The 17,592-nt window shown below is 34.6% G+C and overlaps 1 protein-coding gene across 1 annotated transcript; it reads left to right on the top strand.

Moving 5' to 3' along the window:
- The first annotated feature begins 8,219 nt into the window (after positions 1-8,219).
- On the top strand, positions 8,220-9,652 carry LOC143598204 (putative aspartyl protease At4g16563). Its single transcript, XM_077076482.1, has one exon. The coding sequence runs from the start codon at positions 8,259-8,261 to the stop codon at positions 9,630-9,632; it is 1,374 nt and encodes a 457-aa protein (XP_076932597.1). The 5' UTR covers positions 8,220-8,258; the 3' UTR covers positions 9,633-9,652.
- Positions 9,653-17,592: the final 7,940 nt, after the last annotated feature.

Genomic DNA, 17,592 nt, shown 5'->3' with positions numbered 1-17,592 from the left:
CAATTCATGAAAAACCATACATTCTAAAATGATTTGAAGTGGTTTTGAGTAAACCATTTGTTCGTGCAAATGTTAATACGCTAACGTGCGTAGAATGGGTTTAATTTACAATCAATACGTTTTATGTAAACGTTTCATCTCCTAACATGCGGGTTACAAATTGATTATAAAATATCGTTGACTAAATGACACGTTTCCTACGTGTTTTAAACGTTAAGTCATCTAACTGCGTGTTGGTGGGGTTTATTGTATAACTAAAAGGCTATGACGCCTTTATGAGAAACCGATATTGTGTAAATGAATAAGGTTCATTTCCTAGCACACGGGTCAGAAATGATTCTTATAAAAAGAGGTTTTCGCAAAAGTTAATTTATCTAGTATGTGTATTGGATAAACCAAAGGTTTCAAAACGGTTTGTTCGAAGCCGTATAATTTCTAGCATTGGTGTTACAAATTATTATTGTGTATAATAATATAGCTAGATATTGTCTAATCTTCTAACGAGCGCGTTAGAATTATTGTTTTGATAGATAATAAATTTTAGATATTTAATTTTCTAATGAGCACTAGAAAATGTGGGGGTTTATAAACCTATAGAGAAACCTTTGTGAACGTTTAATTCTTCTAATGGTCATGCTAGAAATTATTATTTTGGTAAAATAATAATAGTAAATACGGTTTATATATATAACTAAAGGTTGCAAACTGTAATCGATAAAGCGTTTCGTAAACATTAGTTTTCTAATACGTGTATTAGAAATAAAATAGTTTATTGTGAAACCGGTTATAAAATTTTGCAAACATAAAGAGATATTTTGAAAGGAATAAAATATGTGTTTGCAAATACAAATGGTTCATTTCTTATATGAGAAGTAACACGTTGGGTAGACTATTGATGGGAAACAACTTAGTGTTGTTATAAACAAAATTAATTGTCCAAATATTACTACTAGTGTGTAGAATATTATTTACCATGTTATTGTGGTTGGACAGATTTTGACTGTTCAAAAGTCTCGGTATGAAATGAGGTAATGACAATATGACTTCATGGAGCTCTATTGAGGGAGTACCTTAAGCAAACCACAAGACAATACCATTGCGTTGATCTTGGTCGAACAATGAAGTGTTGAAGATAATAACACTTTGAGATTGATGTCTAGTTGTTGTCAATTTCTCCATTGGAATTGTTGTTTAAAGTGGTGTACACATTATCTTGTAATTTCGTTGTATTATTTGGTGTTCAGTATCTTCAGATACCACGTGCAATTTTACAACGAAATAAATCGTGTACTGTGACGTACGAAATATTATTATAGATTTCGTTCAATGGATAGTGCAAAAATGGATAATAAACAACTTGAGAGTTGTTCCATTGAAAATACGTCCGTGACAAGACGTCAAATATCTAATTACGCCAAGTGCAAACGTGGTGAGTGTATTAAGATGAAATACACAAGAATGATATATGTCATTCAATGTTGAGAGCATCAATGCAATCCACAAGTGCGTTTTGATGATTATAAACATATGAAATAAATATATGTTATTATTGTGAATTACTATAATAAATTTTGTAGTATTTATTATAAGAGAATTACAATAATGATAAACTTGCTGATACTTATACCACTATTAATATTATTTGAATATGGTGGAGGATTTGTTCCCTAATTTAAGCATATGTATCCGGCATACTGTTAAATGTCAATCTTAGTGATTCCATTTCGACCATGATAGTGATTCTAGAGGAGTACCATTTATCTTGTTGTGATAAATGTGCTCATCAAAGTGACTTGTGTTAAAGTCTCTATGAGCCAATGGTTAAGGCCTTGGAGGTTAAAGGCAAACGAGTTATAACCTTAGCAAATGAGATTAACTTTGTTGTTAAGACGTTCTAAAAGTGAGGTTCAGGAACGGTAAATGAAATCGGATTGTCTTGTCTAAACTAAGAAATGAATGTTGGGAAGGCTGTGAAGAATCAGAATGATGCATCTTCTATTCACAGGCCTAAGTATTGTAGTCTAAGCATGCTAGACTAGTACTTGTTAATTATGGTGCTTGACGAAGACTAATTAACGTGGAACATTCATAATATACACAAGAATGACTATGTGTATAGACAAGTTAAAAAGGGATTTCATTTAATCTAAAGGTAATAATACAACTCTTAAGGATCTTGAGTAGATATCAACTTTCCAAGTTCTCCTAGTTGTGACTAAGTTTGTGATGGCTTGTTAACTGCCATATGATAAGGATTAGCTTAGACGCTAGAAAGTGATCTAAACTTATGATAATGCATGAGTTGCTTTAGTGCTAACATCGATGAACTCACTGATACAATGGCGTGGTATCATTCAAATCATGAGTATCGATGTATGGTCATAAGTAAACCTACACAAACTATGTCAAAATGCAAGAAATGTGGGGGATGGTAGTTGAGATGATACTTGTGATGATATCTCAAACCTATGACGAAAGCAACAACTTTTCTTTAATTGTGATTATTGCGACTATATCTCAAACCCGTGTAGATTGTATAAAGGAAAACTTTTTCTTTATCCAGTCAGTAAGTTGGATAAAAGAAAAGAAAGAGCTTACCATGGTAATCAAAAGAAATAGATTTTCTTTATACCATCAGAGAGTGGATGATGTTATCCAATAACACTTCAATGTAGGGGTGTCTTGCATTTGAACTTGGAATGATTGGCAATAAGTATTATTGCGAACATGTGACCTGGTGGAGTACACAATGGTTATAATGAGCTAATTTGGTGATTAGACTCGAGTGCCAATTGGTTGAAATCAGAATCTATATAGATGTTTTATATTGGCATAATGAAGATGTGTTTGCCTAAAAATGAGAATTGTGATCTTCAAAAGACAATTGTTATAATAAGATTCGGGGTGAATCTGGAGGTTATGATTTTAGAAGATATTAATAGGCAATATTAACTTGGAAGTTAAGAACACATCATAACAACTCATCTTAATCGCGCAATTATCTAGTATTGACTTGACGAAGTCATAGATAATGATTTGGATCCAATAACCTGAGGGTTGATAAAAGATGGAGTTGTGGAATGGGACTAAAGCCCATGAAGAAAATGAGTGCAAAGGAAAACCTAACCTATGAGATTGGAGATCCCATGATCTAGGTTCAATAGGACAACCTAACTGCATGAACTAAGGATGGTCACTGTGGGGGCATAGCTTATGTACAAGTCGATACATAAGCTAATACCTATATCCTCCTAAATTACAAAGAGTGTTTAATTAAACATGTGTTAGGGATAAATTTTTGGACTAATAATAATTATTAGTATGTTTTAGGGATAAACTAATTATTAATAAGTTCAAAAGAGTAGAGATGAATGCGAAATCGATACTCTAAAGTGTGTAGTTGAGAACTTGAACATTGGTAAAAAGGGAAATGGGTTTGCCTCATATTGGTAGAACACTTGAGAGCAACCTCAGTATTTTTGGTGGTTGAACCGGGCTTAGGGACACGTGTCAGTTCGTATCATCATGACATGTGTCGTCACCATAGAAATGTCGTGACAAATGTCGTCAGTATCGATCACTCACCTGCCATGTGTCGTGACTTGGACAAGAGTATGCCACCGGTTGCCAAGTGTCGCGAGTCAGATGCCATGTGTCGGAAAGTGATGTGAGTCAGCACGCCACGTGTCAGCGCCTGAGCTCACCTCAGTCCAGAGAGTGACACGTGTCCGACGACACATCACACTCTACCTACTATAAATAGAAGGGTTGGGCAGATTTAACACACACCGACAAATTACATCAGTCATGACCCGAATACGCATGCAACCCCTGCTTGTTTACCACGCACATAGAACCAAACGGCTTCCTGCCAATGATACGTTCTCTTAATTCCAACTCTCATTCGATCCCGAACTCGCGTTACAAATATAGTTCGGGTGCTAGGGTAATCCCGGCAGTACATACTGCTTCGGCTGTTGTACCCTGGGAAACAAACGGGCTCGCGAAGGTGGCCCGAAATCTGTTTTAAGGGACCTCCGTTTAACAGAAATCCTCAGCCACAACCGGGAACCACAGTTTGTTTAGTTTTGCAGCTAGAAAGGTGTAGAAGTTGTCGGGTGATCAAGACGAGTTCACCAAGGGAAGAGGTGTACAAGAAGACATGACTCGGAGGTGATGCTTGGATCTCGGTGAACACGAGCTAGATGATGTGAGCTTGGTTCCGGTACGGTTTCAACACGATGATCAACTCGGCTCCGGTCCAGTCTCAACTCGTCAAAGAATTCGGCGTTCGAGCACAAGTTAAGGACTTCGGTATGAATCAAGACATGTATATACGTTATATTTGTTGTTATTCTCGTTTAAATTTGTATACGGTATATGTACTATAATTTCCTAATTTTACATAAAGAGATTATTTTTTTTATTTTATTGATATTGTTTAATAAAATTATGACCTATGTACTATAGTATGTAAGTCTACCTATGCAGAGAGATCATAGTGAAGTAACTATGCAGAGAGGTCATAGTGAAGTAACTCGTGGTTGAATACTCAAGAAGTTGACATAAGATTGGTTAGTTAATATTCACACAAACAACTATAAATCACTGTGTATGCTAATATATCTCATTTTCTAGGCATTTTACAACTTCCACAAGTTTAATATTATTTTAACAAACGAGGATCTCATTAGAGTTATCAAAAATATAAAAATACCTTAGTCAGATAGAATAATATTATTTTAAAGAATTTTGCACAGCCCCAAATCTTAACTCAATAAATATATTTAAAGATTTAATTAATTAAACCTAATAAAAAAGACCTTTTTACTTAAGGTCCAATTTTTTTCTCGTATTCAACCTAAAATTTTTTAACAATTCTTCAGAAGGCCTTGAACGTTAAGTTATCTGGGTGAGGGCATTGGGAGTCATGTAAAATCATTGTTATGTGACTTGAAAGGAGCGTCCTATAGGGTAGCCCTATGCTGCAACCAAAAGTTGTCATTGGTTTTGTTAATGTACATTTAGGTGATTTTCATATATTGGTAAATGCAATACGAGTTATCTTTTCTCATTTGGGTGATCACAGTTGGTCGTGCGTCCTTGCCCATGTTATATAATAATTATAATATTTCAATCACTTAAGTACGTAATATATATGGCAAGCAAAGAGCACACGAGGTTAAAGAACTCATAAGAGTTGGGTGAAGAGAATGATACTTGATAGTTGATACCAATATTAACTCTTATGGCAACCACAATGAAGTCCACCTTGCAAAGAATTTGGTGTGTTCATACTAGTCCATTGAGATCGTCTTAGCCATATTTGGAAGTTTAGGCCTGATTTTTTTGGCCGATCATGCAAACTTACGAAAAAAGTTATTAACCCTAATCTAATTATCAAATACTTAACACCATGAATATATAAATCGTACCAAAATTAATAATTAACAATATATCTTTAGCTTGGTCATAAATGTATAGTAAAATTTATAATTAACAATATAAATTTAGTTCGGTTATGAATGTAGCCCGATTACAGCTACCAATGAACTATGTTATGTTTTTCACTTTTTTGTGTTATATAATAGTTTATACTTTTAAGTGGATGTTTGTTTGGGTAACGCATTTCCAACATGTAATTATTTATAACAAAAGTAGTATAGGTTATCGATCTATATACCAATAAACATAACAAACACCATCTTGACTACTCTAACAAGCCCATTTCACCTAAACGTTGATTTTGACATTTAGCTTGAAACGACCAAAAGCTGCATTTTGAAACTTATTTTCACGTATTAAATTAATATCTAAGCATCAGTTTTGATCTCAACTTCCGGTTCCACCGTAACAATATCACACTGGAAGGTCAATGTTTGGTCTGTTATATCTCGAAACCATCTTTTTCCTAAAATTCGAACACATAGTAGGAATAAACCCTATCTTTGAATGAAAATAGTCACCACTTTATTAATATCATTAAAATATTTTACACAGTGTATATATTATTATACATATGGACACATGGTCTTTTTGGTGTGTGAATGAATGTCTCAAAAAAATGAAGTGGTGAAACTTTGTCTCACATCGGTTGAGAAACAAAATTGAGAATGGTTTTATTCTCACTACATATTTGAAAATTTGTGATGTGTTTTACTACAACTCCTACCCGTGCGCAGGGGGGGTGCAAATTTGGGTTTCCGGACTAAAAATCTATCAAACTTGTGCGTGCCCGCACGAATGCAGCTCCGAAAACCCTAGCCCGCGTGAGGCGATTTTTTGCATTTATTTTTGAGATTTTCAAATCGTAACAGCTGGTTAATGGTTATTAATGATCGTTAATAATTATTCGGTTACTGTAAATAGTCATTATAACTTTGTTAATGATTGATCAGTTACATATTCTGCACTAATGACCATGACACACCGAAAACACACAGCTCTATCTTCTTTCTGCAGCATTGTTCTTGATTTCGTTTCAGGCAAGTCGTCAACTCCGGCAGCACTGTGGCTGTTACGAACCGGTGTACCCTGGGAACAGACCGCGAATCTGTTTAAGGGAATTGTGTCAAATACAAGCCCGGTTCAAATCTTTCACTTTTATTATTTCTGGTTTATGATTACAGGTTTAATAGAGGATTACCAACATTATTATACATATGGACACATGGTCTCTTTGGTGTTGCAAACGATAACTGAATTGAGTTTGTTAGTCGCTAAGCTTTTAATTTTATAAACCAACAATTCTGTACTTATTAGCCTGTTCAAACAACCAAATTGCTAACGTTTTTATCAAACCAATATAGACGTTATAATTACCCAACTAACACTTATCAATAATGTCACCGAACCTTGGTATTGACTTCAACGACCATTTGTCACGATCTTTTGCAGACTAGGAGATGTTTGGAATTGAGTTTGAAAATAAACTTTTAAATTTTTTATAAAGTTAATAAATTAAAAAAAAATGTTTGTTAATCAAAAAATCATTTTTATTTTAGTTTTTCGATAAGTTTAAAAAGTTGTTTCTAAAAGCCACGTATCTTGGATTGTTAAAATTATTGTTTGAAAAAGTTAATAAATTAATATGTTGTTTTTAAACTCCATTCCAAACATGCCCTAAAAGCACCCAAATGGCACGTAAGACCAAATTGGTTTTTAAATCGGTTTTGGACTAAATAACCGAAAACCAAAACTTTTGGTTATTCGACTTTTAAAATCGTTTGGTTTGAGCTTTGAGCCCGATCCAGTTTTGCTATTAAATCTTAAAACATTTTGTTAAAAAATTAATTTGGGCTAAATCATTTTATTAATTAATAACTAACGGTTATGAGGTTGGTGACTTATTGGTAGAGACAAAGTCTTTTAATCACCCATAGATCCAAAGTTCAAGTCTAAGAAAGAGTAAGAAGCGTGTCGTTCTAATAATAATAATAATAATAAATAAAAAAATAACAATTGACTAGTTATTGTACATTTGGACTAAATATATTTGAGTTACTTATTTAGTAAATTCACATAAATTACTTAAAGTAAAACATGAACATCTAAAAATTTGGTTCAGCTGGTTTTTTTCAGTATTTACTACACGCAAAACCATTAAACCACAAATCCGTTGTTTACAAAAACAAAATCAAACCATTAATTTTTATTTTGGTTTATTTTTTATTCAAGTTTCCGGTTTTTTTTTTTCATATTTAAATCGGTTTTTTTCGGTTTCATACACACACCAAGACAATCAATGACCAAAAGTTATTGGAAAACATCAATCAGACCACCCCAGAGCATAAGGTAATTTTTTTCTTCCGCACATACACCGTGGCAGCCATTTGTGAGGTAAATGTAAAAATATTGCATTTGAGTACCTTTGCATGTTAAAGACACGCGTCATTAAGTGCACCCTTAAATTTAAATACGAACACAACACACCCATCTAATATAAAAAAAAACATCTCTTATGCGGATACAATGTGATGTTCGTTGCGTTGTAATGGATATGATAACGGTGGAGGTAAAATAAATTGTGAAATACGGATAAATGTGTTTTATGGGAAGAAGTGTGTGTTAACGTTGGGATTGGCCGAGTAAGACTTACACGAGTAGTACATTGTGCAGTGAAAGTTGTAAATGAGCAAAACAAGTGAGCTGGAATTTACTATTTAACAATAATTGTAAAATAATAATGCACCAGAGAGACCAACAATAAAACCTCTCTTATCTTCTTCACCGCTCTCCTCTGTTCCCAAAACCCACCAATGGCTCTCTCTCTCCTCTCCATTCTCTCTCTCCTCACCATTCTCTCTCTCCCTTCACCTTCCTCCCAAATCAAACTCTCCCTCACACCAATCTCAAATCACCACATTACGAATACAAATTCAAAAGCCACCCACATCCAAACGTTAAACAACCTTGCATCCGCTTCGATAGCAAGAGCCATCCGTATCAAACACCCTAACGACAACTCATCCGCTTCTATTTCCACAATTCCCACGTTCCCAATGAGCTACGGCGGGTACTCTGTTTCCCTCAGCTTCGGGTTACCCGCTCAGAAACTCATGTTTGTTATGGATACCGGAAGCAGTCTTGTTTGGTTCCCGTGTACCAAACGCTACACGTGTTACGGCTGTGATTTCGCTTCAGGAAATCAAGATATCCCCAAATTTATCCCCAAATTGTCCTCGTCCGCCAAGATAATCGGGTGTAGCAATAAGAAATGCGGGTGGGTTTTCGGGTCGACTGACCCGGTTAAGTGTAATGGCAAGAATATATGTCCGCCGTATATGCTTCAGTACGGGTCCGGGTCGACGTCCGGGCTGTTATTGTCCGAGACGCTTAATTTCCATGAGGGGGATGCTAAGGATTTTTTGGTAGGGTGCTCGATTATTTCGACCCGACAACCTTCGGGGATTGTCGGGTTTGGGCGCGGGTTGAGCTCGTTACCCGTGCAGATGGGGTTGAGAAAATTCTCGTATTGTCTTGTTTCTCATCGGTTTGATGATACATCGGTGAGCAGTGAGTTGGTTTTGGTTCGGAATTCATCAGAACCAGAAGATACTGGAGTCACTGGAATCAGTTACACGAAGTTTCGTGACAATCCGGTGACGTCCAGTTCGACTTTTAAGGAATACTACTATTTAAACCTTAGGAAGATATCAGTTGGTGGTAAAACTGTTAAAATCCTGTATGGGTATTTGGTGCCGGACTCTAATGGTAACGGTGGGACCATTATTGATTCTGGCACCACCTTCACCTTTATGGACGATCACGTCCATGGTCTTGTGGCAAAAGAGTTTGAGAATCAAGTGTCTCAATATCCTCGGGCTGGTGACATTGAAAAGATATCTGGGCTACGCCCCTGTTTCAACGTTAGTGGTAAGCCGACAGAGTTACCCGAGTTGATTTTTCATTTTAAAGGCGGGGCTAAATTAGCGCTTCCCGTGGCTGATTACTTCTCGTTTTTGGGTGATACGGATGCGTTGTGTATGACGATTGTATCTAGCGAAAAGATCGCGTCAGGTACAAGAGTCGGGCCATCGATAATAATCGGTAACTATCAACAACAGAATATATACGTGGAGTACGATTTGGAAAAGGGTAGGCTCGGTTTCAAGAAGCAAAAATGCAAGTAAAGAATAATAAGAAATTAATATTCCACTTTTAATTTTAAAGTATGAAAATTGAATAAATTTATTTCACTTTTAAATTTTAGAAATATAATTGCATTGTAACATGTGTATTATTATAATAAAAATATTGGATACTCGTTCTGGTTTAAATATAGTTCTTTGAAGCGGCATTAGTTGTGCATACTTTAAATGATTTATATTTATGTACGCTAATAATTTAATAAGGAAAAGTGCGCATATGTTTGGTCATCTATCTTATTTAATTCCACCTGTAACACAAAAGATAACGGGGTTTAGGTTAGGTTAGAGATTTTCTCGTTGTGATAGGTTTTCTTTTAAAGATGGTTTTTGATACTTTGAAATGAAGATGAGTGGGTGAATCAATAGCTAGTCGGCCGGGCCGGCCTATAGGGGGGCTGAGTGGTCAACGGCCACAGGGTTGACACCTCACTAGGCCGATTTTTTTTTCTTTTTAATTTATATGTATTTTTATTAAAACAATATGTATATTTATTGTTTAAACTCATTTGCATAAACATTAGTTTGGTCTAGTGGTAAAGAAGTATTACTCCCAACCAAAATGTTATGGGTTCTAGTTTCATTTGAGACATGTTTAATCCTATTTTTATACAAAAGTTTTTACACAACCTGAATTATAACCAATTAAGCCTAAATCAAGATTAAATTGTTTAAACCCAACAAAATACTCATTTATTTAAGGCCTAAAAAAATTTTCGCCTTCTACCCAAATTTTTTTTTTGCTTTTTCGGAGCTGGACTTGCTCGTCGGTAATCCAAATTTCTCGTTAAAAAAAATCTATCTTGTTTTAGATGTCATATAAAGATATGCGTAATTTTATTACTTTATGATATTTTAATTAAAAACATAGAAATGAGATAATTTTATCTATTTTGAAAAGCAAAATTTCTTTTAATTTTCAGAATTTGAACCTTTAATCATTGGGTGTTTAATTGTTCAAAAGATTTTGAGCCTGGGAGTGATTTATTTTTATATAAATTAAATAAAACACTTGGTCTTAAATAGATTTTGTATTTAAGGCTTTAAGCTTAAGTGCATGACAAAGTCATGTTCAATATGGTCGTATAATATACTAGTTTACTATATTGAAAGCGTTTCTTTTACCCCTTGTACTCTGTACCAAAAGAGGGTTGAAAATATAAGGTTGAAACTAAGTCAAAACAACATATGATTCAACGATCATGGAGACAGAGCCGTTGAGACATTAACTTTTGCCATTGAATTGCAAACTATATTTTATTATTTTTTAAAGAAATATATACCCAAAAAAATAGATAGCTACAAGCCTACAAAAATTGTGGATGCGATCTATATTCAACAAACATATCATAAATGACTATATATTTTGCAAAATGAACTTTAGGAAATTGGTTCCCTTATCATATTCTCTAGTTAGACAATAACAATACGGTTTCAATGAAGTACCTTCGTAAATATATATATACATTTTTACCGACATTAATTTGAAAATAACTTGATGTTTATAAGTTATGATAGGCTAAAAACTTTATTCATCAACTAAATAACAAAAGCCAAAAGGTAATGGGTTAAAACCGTGCTGACATTCTTAACTAACACAAGGCGAGGATTTTTTTACTATCAACATGTTTTACGTTAATTTAGAACATGGCCATCTCCGAGAATCGTTAAAATATTTTGGGCCGAAAAAATTTGGGTTCCATATGAGTTGAGTAATTGGATTTAAACCTTAAGATTAAATATACAATATACATTTTTCAAAAAAAAAATATAACTAATATTAGAAAATATCGGGCCCATTAGGGTCTTAGGCCGGGTCTGTCGACCACCCAGCCCTGCTTCACAACCGGCCCTGATGTAGAAAAATTGAATTAATGAAACTATGAGGTGAGGGTGACAAGAAAACTTCATAAACCCCCCCCCCCCCCCCCCCCCCCCTCTCCACACAAAATAATAATAATAAAAAATAAATAAATTCAACTTCAACATAATAATTGTTGGCCAGTGTTATCTTTATTTAATCCTCGGTGATATAGCAACACGAGTAAAGAAGAAATCAATCAAAAATTATATCAACTAAAAGCATGATTGATTCGGAAAGTTATAATTTGATTTATTTTTATTGTCAGGTTTCTTTGTTTATCTAGTATAACAATTTAATCTAACAATTTCATATGTTATTGATTTAGAAAAATAATATATGAACCTATCAGTTCGGATATATAACACCGGCTATAAATTTAATGAGACATAATCACAAAGCATATGTAATTTATAACACTTTGCTTAGCTTTCTCTAAAACAAACTCGACTAATTGTTTGAAAAAAAAGAACACAAAAACATAAATATTAGGTAGACATAAATAAAAAAATAAAAATAAAGTTTGAAAAATAAAAAAGAACACAAAAACATAAATACTAGGTAGACATAAATAAAAAAATAAAAATAAAGTTTGATGATGATACATGAATAAAAGACATACGCGACTTTGTTTTGCATACCACATGCATTCAAAATCAATTTAAATAAGCCAATGTGCAAGTTAACCAATAGTTCTTTCATCCAATATATCTGGAGTTTTAAGTACCAACTTTTAAGTGTTTAAAAGTTCAAGTCACATCCTAGTTTAAAAAAAAAGGCTTAAAAATCATTATCCTTTAAACAATGTCCTTTCTAACAAAAACTAACTGATAGAAAAATCAAATTACAAAACATTTTTGAAGTGACCCATCTACTCTAATGCAACTAGCTAGAGTACTAAAGTTTCTAGACGATCATCTATAAGTTACAAACCATAAATGTTTTTGGTATAGTAGGTGGATGCCCTAATAAAGATTAAGGTCGTTATCCTTGTGCAGTTGATCTTGTGCACTTTACAACTCACCTTTCAAATACTTGATACATAAAGACTAAAATAGCCATCATCATTCTCTTTTTATCTTAAAAAAATATTTTTAAATATATTCTCACTTTTATAACGCACACCTAGTGACCTTGAGGCTAGAGACCGGTACAAGGATATTTCTTAAAAAAAAAAAACAATAGATGTTGAAATGATATACGCGACTATAGTTATTTTAATTCAAACTCTATAATACAAAGGTTTTAAAATGAGCACGCGCCATTTCGTATGCAATCTTTGAGGCTAGACACACGTATATTTGATTTTTAACATATGGATTCAATTTCAAGGTTCAAACGTAATTTTGGTCTGATTATTTTCATGAAAAAATAGTACAACAATCTTAATATTTATCTGGATTTGCTATTAAATTATCTAACTTTCCGGTGTTTTTATAAATCCCTAACATGTATGAGAGACATATTCAACCTAGGATGATAACGTTACGCGGTGGCGTACCGGCCCACATTTGTAGTAAGAGGGCGGCTGTCCTCCTTAAAAGAAAATAGCTTTAGCCTTGTTTGTATCCGAAAATCTCGATTAACTCCTATAAAATTTTAGTTAAGCCTCCAATCAACTCCCATGAAATAAAATCACGGGTTTGCGATTGATGCAATGATGGCGGGTACCTGTACCTTAAGGAATAGGGTAGTTATGGTCGTATGATGAGATATAAAGAAATCTTTTTGTAGTCATCTTTTTGGGGTTGGAATGCAACTTTGTAAGAAGATTGCACTGAAATTGTACTAGTAGTGTAGTGGGAATGATGGTTTGGGTGACAATAGCACTATGTCAATGCCATGTGATGGCTCACAATATAACCAAGACAAATTTCAAGCCGACTCACCCCACCCCACATGGGGGCTCTTTAATTTTTAGTGTGTGTGCATTTTGGATTTTTCTTATATCAAATGTTATTTAAGTTTTAAAAATATTATACATTTGACTGTTTTATTAACTTGTAAAAGCTTTTCATAAAATATAAAATGTAAAAGAGCTTATTTTAGAAAATAAAATACTAATACAATAAGTTACATGTGGAATATCAATTTAACCTAGAGCTAGGACCTAAAACACCATAAAATCGAACATATAATTGAACATATGCCATGGTGTAAGATTATCATAAAATCTCACATATTTAAATGCGTATTAGATAATATCAACCCAATTATCAAATAGTTTATCCACAATCAAAGTCGAACATATTAATATATTATATAACCTTAAAAAATATAATAAACATAATGTCATGGTTGCTAGAAATAAAAATGTATAGAGTTGTTAGAAATGTAGTTGAACCTTTGTGATTTCAATCACGATGAGTTTCAAAGTTGGTCTCGGGTAATAGGCATACAAGTAGTGTTGCAAAATCCCGACTAGGCATTGATTAATCGCTAATCCCTACTTCACTGATTAATTTTTTGCTAGTCGGCTAACTAATCAGTCAACGGTCAAATCCGGCCAAAATCGGCGGTTTCCGGCGAGATTCCGACCAAAATCAGCGATTTTGGCGAGATTCCGACCTAAATCAGCGATTTTGGCGAGATTCCGACCTAAATCAGCGGTTTCCGGCGAGATTCCAACTAATTTCTGACCAAAATATGTTTGTGTATGTATAAAACTGAAAATTATATATAAAATGTGTGCATGTATATATAAAACTGAAAATATACATTAAAGTCCGATCCGATTAATTGCTAGTCTTCACCCCACCGCCCGACTAGCGATTTTTACAACACTGATACAATATATAAATTTTAAGAATATGCGAGCGAATCCAGTGTGCAGTTAGGAGCGGGTATCTGACGAGTTTAGGATCGGGAATTAGATTTTGTTTGACAATGGACTAAAAAATGAAATTAACAATACCCATTTCATACCTAATAGCAATCTTGTACCCACTTATTCACATAAACCATAATTTTGAACAGCTTATAAATTTAATAGCTAGAGCTTAAATAAACCTCAAGTACAACTATACAAGTTGTTAAACATAACTTTTCAAATTTCAAAAGATGTAACTCCAAATGAGCCCTTAAGTGCACGCTTGTAAAAAATCCTGAGTATGCGTCGATTAATCGCTGATTAATCACAGCTAATCCCAATTAATTTTATTTAATCGCTCGTCCTCATTCTAATACCCAACTAGCAACTAGCGATTATTACAAGCCTGCTTAAAGGTTAAGACAATAACAATAAAATTTATTGACTTTTTGAAAGTTTAATTAGTTTACAACTATTAAAGATAGACTAATTAAAAGTCGCTGTAACAATGGTGGATGGCTGTGTTTGAAGAATTTAGGAAAGCCGATTCAGTAACGGATATGTTCAATTGTTTATTCCATTTGAATTTTTGTTCGTTGTTGTTTGTCTTATGTCATTAATTAGTTTATTTAAAATAAAATATTGAATATTAGGAAGATGGCAATTAGACAGAAGAAGACATAATATGGGGGCTACCATGTAGGTGTGGACCACATTCGGTATTGTTTAAAGATTAAAGCCATGCATTAAACTCTAATAATCATAATTATTAATTACTTTAGTATTGTTTATGGTCTGTGTTTAACCCTTGGAAGTGGTAAGAAAAGTTGAAGTAGAAATGCAATTATAGAGCGTTTTCTTCACATGTGTCGCAATTGTCTTCATTAATTTACCTTACTATTTTTCATACTTGTTTCTTTTATTACGAACAAAACAACGCACGGAAGCGAAACAACACACATATGTATAATGATAAACACGTATAAACAAAAATATAAACGACACAAGAATTTAAGGTGGTTCAGTCCCTATGAGGGGACCTACATCCACGGGCTACAACTAGGTTCTCTTATTAGTCATAACCAAATATTACAATTACATGATGGGATATATATATATATATATATATACATATATATATAATAAACATGATTAGGGTTAAACACAATTAGGAACCAAAACCGGGCCTCCTAAGAAAAACCGGCCTTTATATATATAATAAACATGATTAGGGTTAAACACAATTAGGAACCAAAACCGGGCCTCCTAAGAAAAACCGGCCTAAAGGCCTTCATAACCCAACAATCTCCCACTTGAAGGCCTTGTGTAACATCCTAAAATTTTAATGATGAATAAAGGAAGTTATGTTTAGTGATTTCGCGTAATTGTCAGGGAAGGAGCGGGTCTTGGACTTGGATTAATTGAGATGGGTTAAATGAGAATGAGATTTCAGGGATATAAATACCCCCAAAATCCCAAAATATCTTCATTTTCCCCCACTCTCCTAAAAACACACATACACACACACCAAGCACACCCAAAACCGCCGCCGGCCGGGCCGAGAAAGAAGGAAGGATCGAGCGAGGTCCGGGTAAGAGAGAAAGATTAGTGGTGATACCAAGATAAACGAGATCCAAACAAGCTCAAAAGGTATGATTCTTGATCTTGGAAGTTTAAAGATCCGAGCTTTTAGTGTATAAACGACCGAAAATGATCAGGAAGTGTAGTGGGTGGTATTGAACCTTAACAAGGGTGTTAAAATCGCCCGAAATGTTGATCAGAAACCGAAACAGCGTTCATCTGGGCAACTTCGCCTTCATCTGGGCAACTTCGCCTTCAAGCGATGAACTTCGCCTGCAAGCTAAGTTCGCCTGATGAACTTCGCCTGCAAGCTAAGTTCGCCTGATGATAAGTTCGCCTGAGGTTTAACTTCGCCTAAAGCCAAGTTCGCCTGAGGTTTAACTTCGCCTAAAGCTAAGTTCGCCTGAGGTTTAACTTCGCCTAAAGCCAAGTTCGCTTAACTGGTAACTTCGCCTGAGGCCAAGTTCGCCTAACTGGTAACTTCGCCTAAAGCCAAGTTCGCCTGATAACTTCGCCTAGAGCTAAGTTCGCCTAAGGTTTAACTTCGCTTAAAGTCAAGTTCGTTTAGAAAATAAATTAAAAATCTAATGAAAAATGTGTTAAGACAGTTAATGGAAATAAAATTTTTCCAAGCTGACCTAGACCCCGCTGCCAGGGGCGCTGCCCCCGGACCCCCGTTCGTTGTGGGTCATATAAAGATAGAAATACATTATGAGAAGTGATAGTTAATTGATACGTATACTTGTTATACAGTCAGCCGTGCACAACTGAAGAAAGGGATTACGATTAACGGTGAACGTAACCGTGTTCAGGTGAGTTTCTAGCCCCATTTATGTGTTATGTTTTCGGGGCTGTGTGCATACTCAACATGTTTGTTAATACGCTTATCCTAAGAGATAAGTGTATGCCTTATGTGAATAATGTGAAATGTATGAATGATGGCTTGACGGTACGTGAACGATATTCGGATATTGCACGTACTGTCAGGTTGTAACGATAAGTTAAGGTAAGTATGATATGTATGCTTATGTGTATGAATGTGATAAAGTTAATAAAAGAAGGAAAGGATGGTTGTATGGTTACGAAAAGGGTACCGAGCCCTAATAATACTCGAGGTATGATGTATGGTTGTATGGTAACGAAGAGGGAATCGAACCCTACTAATATTCGAGAACTAGGGAACCGAACCCTACTAATATTCGAGGAAAGAGGGAAACCGAGCCCTAATAATACTCGTGGAAAGAGGGAAACCGAGCCCTAATAATACTCGTGGAAAGAGGGTACCGAGCCCTAATAATACTCGAGGAAGGAGGGTACCGAGCCCTAATAATACTCGAGGAAGGAGGGTACCGAGCCCTAATAATACTCGAGGAATGTAGGGCGTAATGCTCTTTATAACGTAAGATATGAAAGTAAGTTAATACAAAAGTAAGTAAGTAAGAAAGTATGAAAGTAAGAAAGTAAGGAAGTATGAAAGTATGAAAGTATGAAAGTACGAATGAAAGAATATAATGTTATGTGAATGGTATGATTATGTGATTATCTAGAACTCACTCAGCGTAGCTGACTTTTAGTATGCACGCAGGTGAGTAGGATGAGACAGCTGGCTTGAGCGGGGACACATGGCAGAAGAATAAGAGCCTGGCATCTGAAGACTTATGATGTTTTAATTTTAATGCTTTAATGTTGAAAGA

This window comes from Bidens hawaiensis, unplaced genomic scaffold (genome assembly GCF_021521415.1).
Source record: "Bidens hawaiensis isolate Kalapana, Puna unplaced genomic scaffold, B.hawaiensis_p1.1 tig00049793_1, whole genome shotgun sequence".
In the NCBI taxonomy this organism is placed as follows: Eukaryota; Viridiplantae; Streptophyta; class Magnoliopsida; order Asterales; family Asteraceae; genus Bidens; species Bidens hawaiensis.
Note: the sequence above shows the minus strand (reverse complement) of the source record. Positions and strands in the feature narration are given on the sequence as shown.